Raw genomic sequence first — 361 nt, forward strand, 5'->3', positions numbered from 1 at the left:
CCCCGGCCCCGGGCCCGGGCCCGGGCCCGGATCCGGCTCCCGCTGCAGCCGCCGCGGCTCCATTTTCCTGCTCGTCGCCGCTGCTGTTGGCGCGCTTGTTCTTCCTGCCCTTGCTGCTCTTCTGGTTCGGCATCGCCCCGCGCCCTCCGCCGGCTACCGCGACCCGCGGATCATGGCGGGGGGAGCGGAGCGGGAGAGGGGAGGGAGGCGGGTCCCGCTTGTTTTGATTCCGCTGCCCCGGCGGCTCCTGCTGCTGCAGCGCCCCGCCCCGCCTGGGAGGGGGGAGCGAGCGCGTGTCCGCGCGGGCAGGCCCGGCCCCCTGCGCACGCGGCCACACGCGCGGGCACGCTCACGCGCGCGC

The 361-nt window shown here is 77.8% G+C and overlaps 1 protein-coding gene across 1 annotated transcript in view; it reads right to left on the reverse strand.

Moving 5' to 3' along the window:
• The window catches only part of HECA (hdc homolog, cell cycle regulator), a 36,013-nt gene extending 35,746 nt beyond the window's left edge, over positions 1-267 (reverse strand). The window contains exon 1 of the mRNA XM_019526750.1: positions 8-267. Within this exon, the coding sequence (XP_019382295.1) occupies positions 8-133 (126 nt within the window). The 5' untranslated portion in view covers positions 134-267. The remainder of the gene's footprint in view (positions 1-7) is intronic.
• Between the last annotated feature and the right edge of the window lie 94 nt (positions 268-361).

This window comes from Gavialis gangeticus, unplaced genomic scaffold, assembly GCF_001723915.1.
Source record: "Gavialis gangeticus isolate Ggan-Ray unplaced genomic scaffold, GavGan_comp1, whole genome shotgun sequence".
NCBI classification, from domain to species: domain Eukaryota; kingdom Metazoa; phylum Chordata; order Crocodylia; family Gavialidae; genus Gavialis; species Gavialis gangeticus.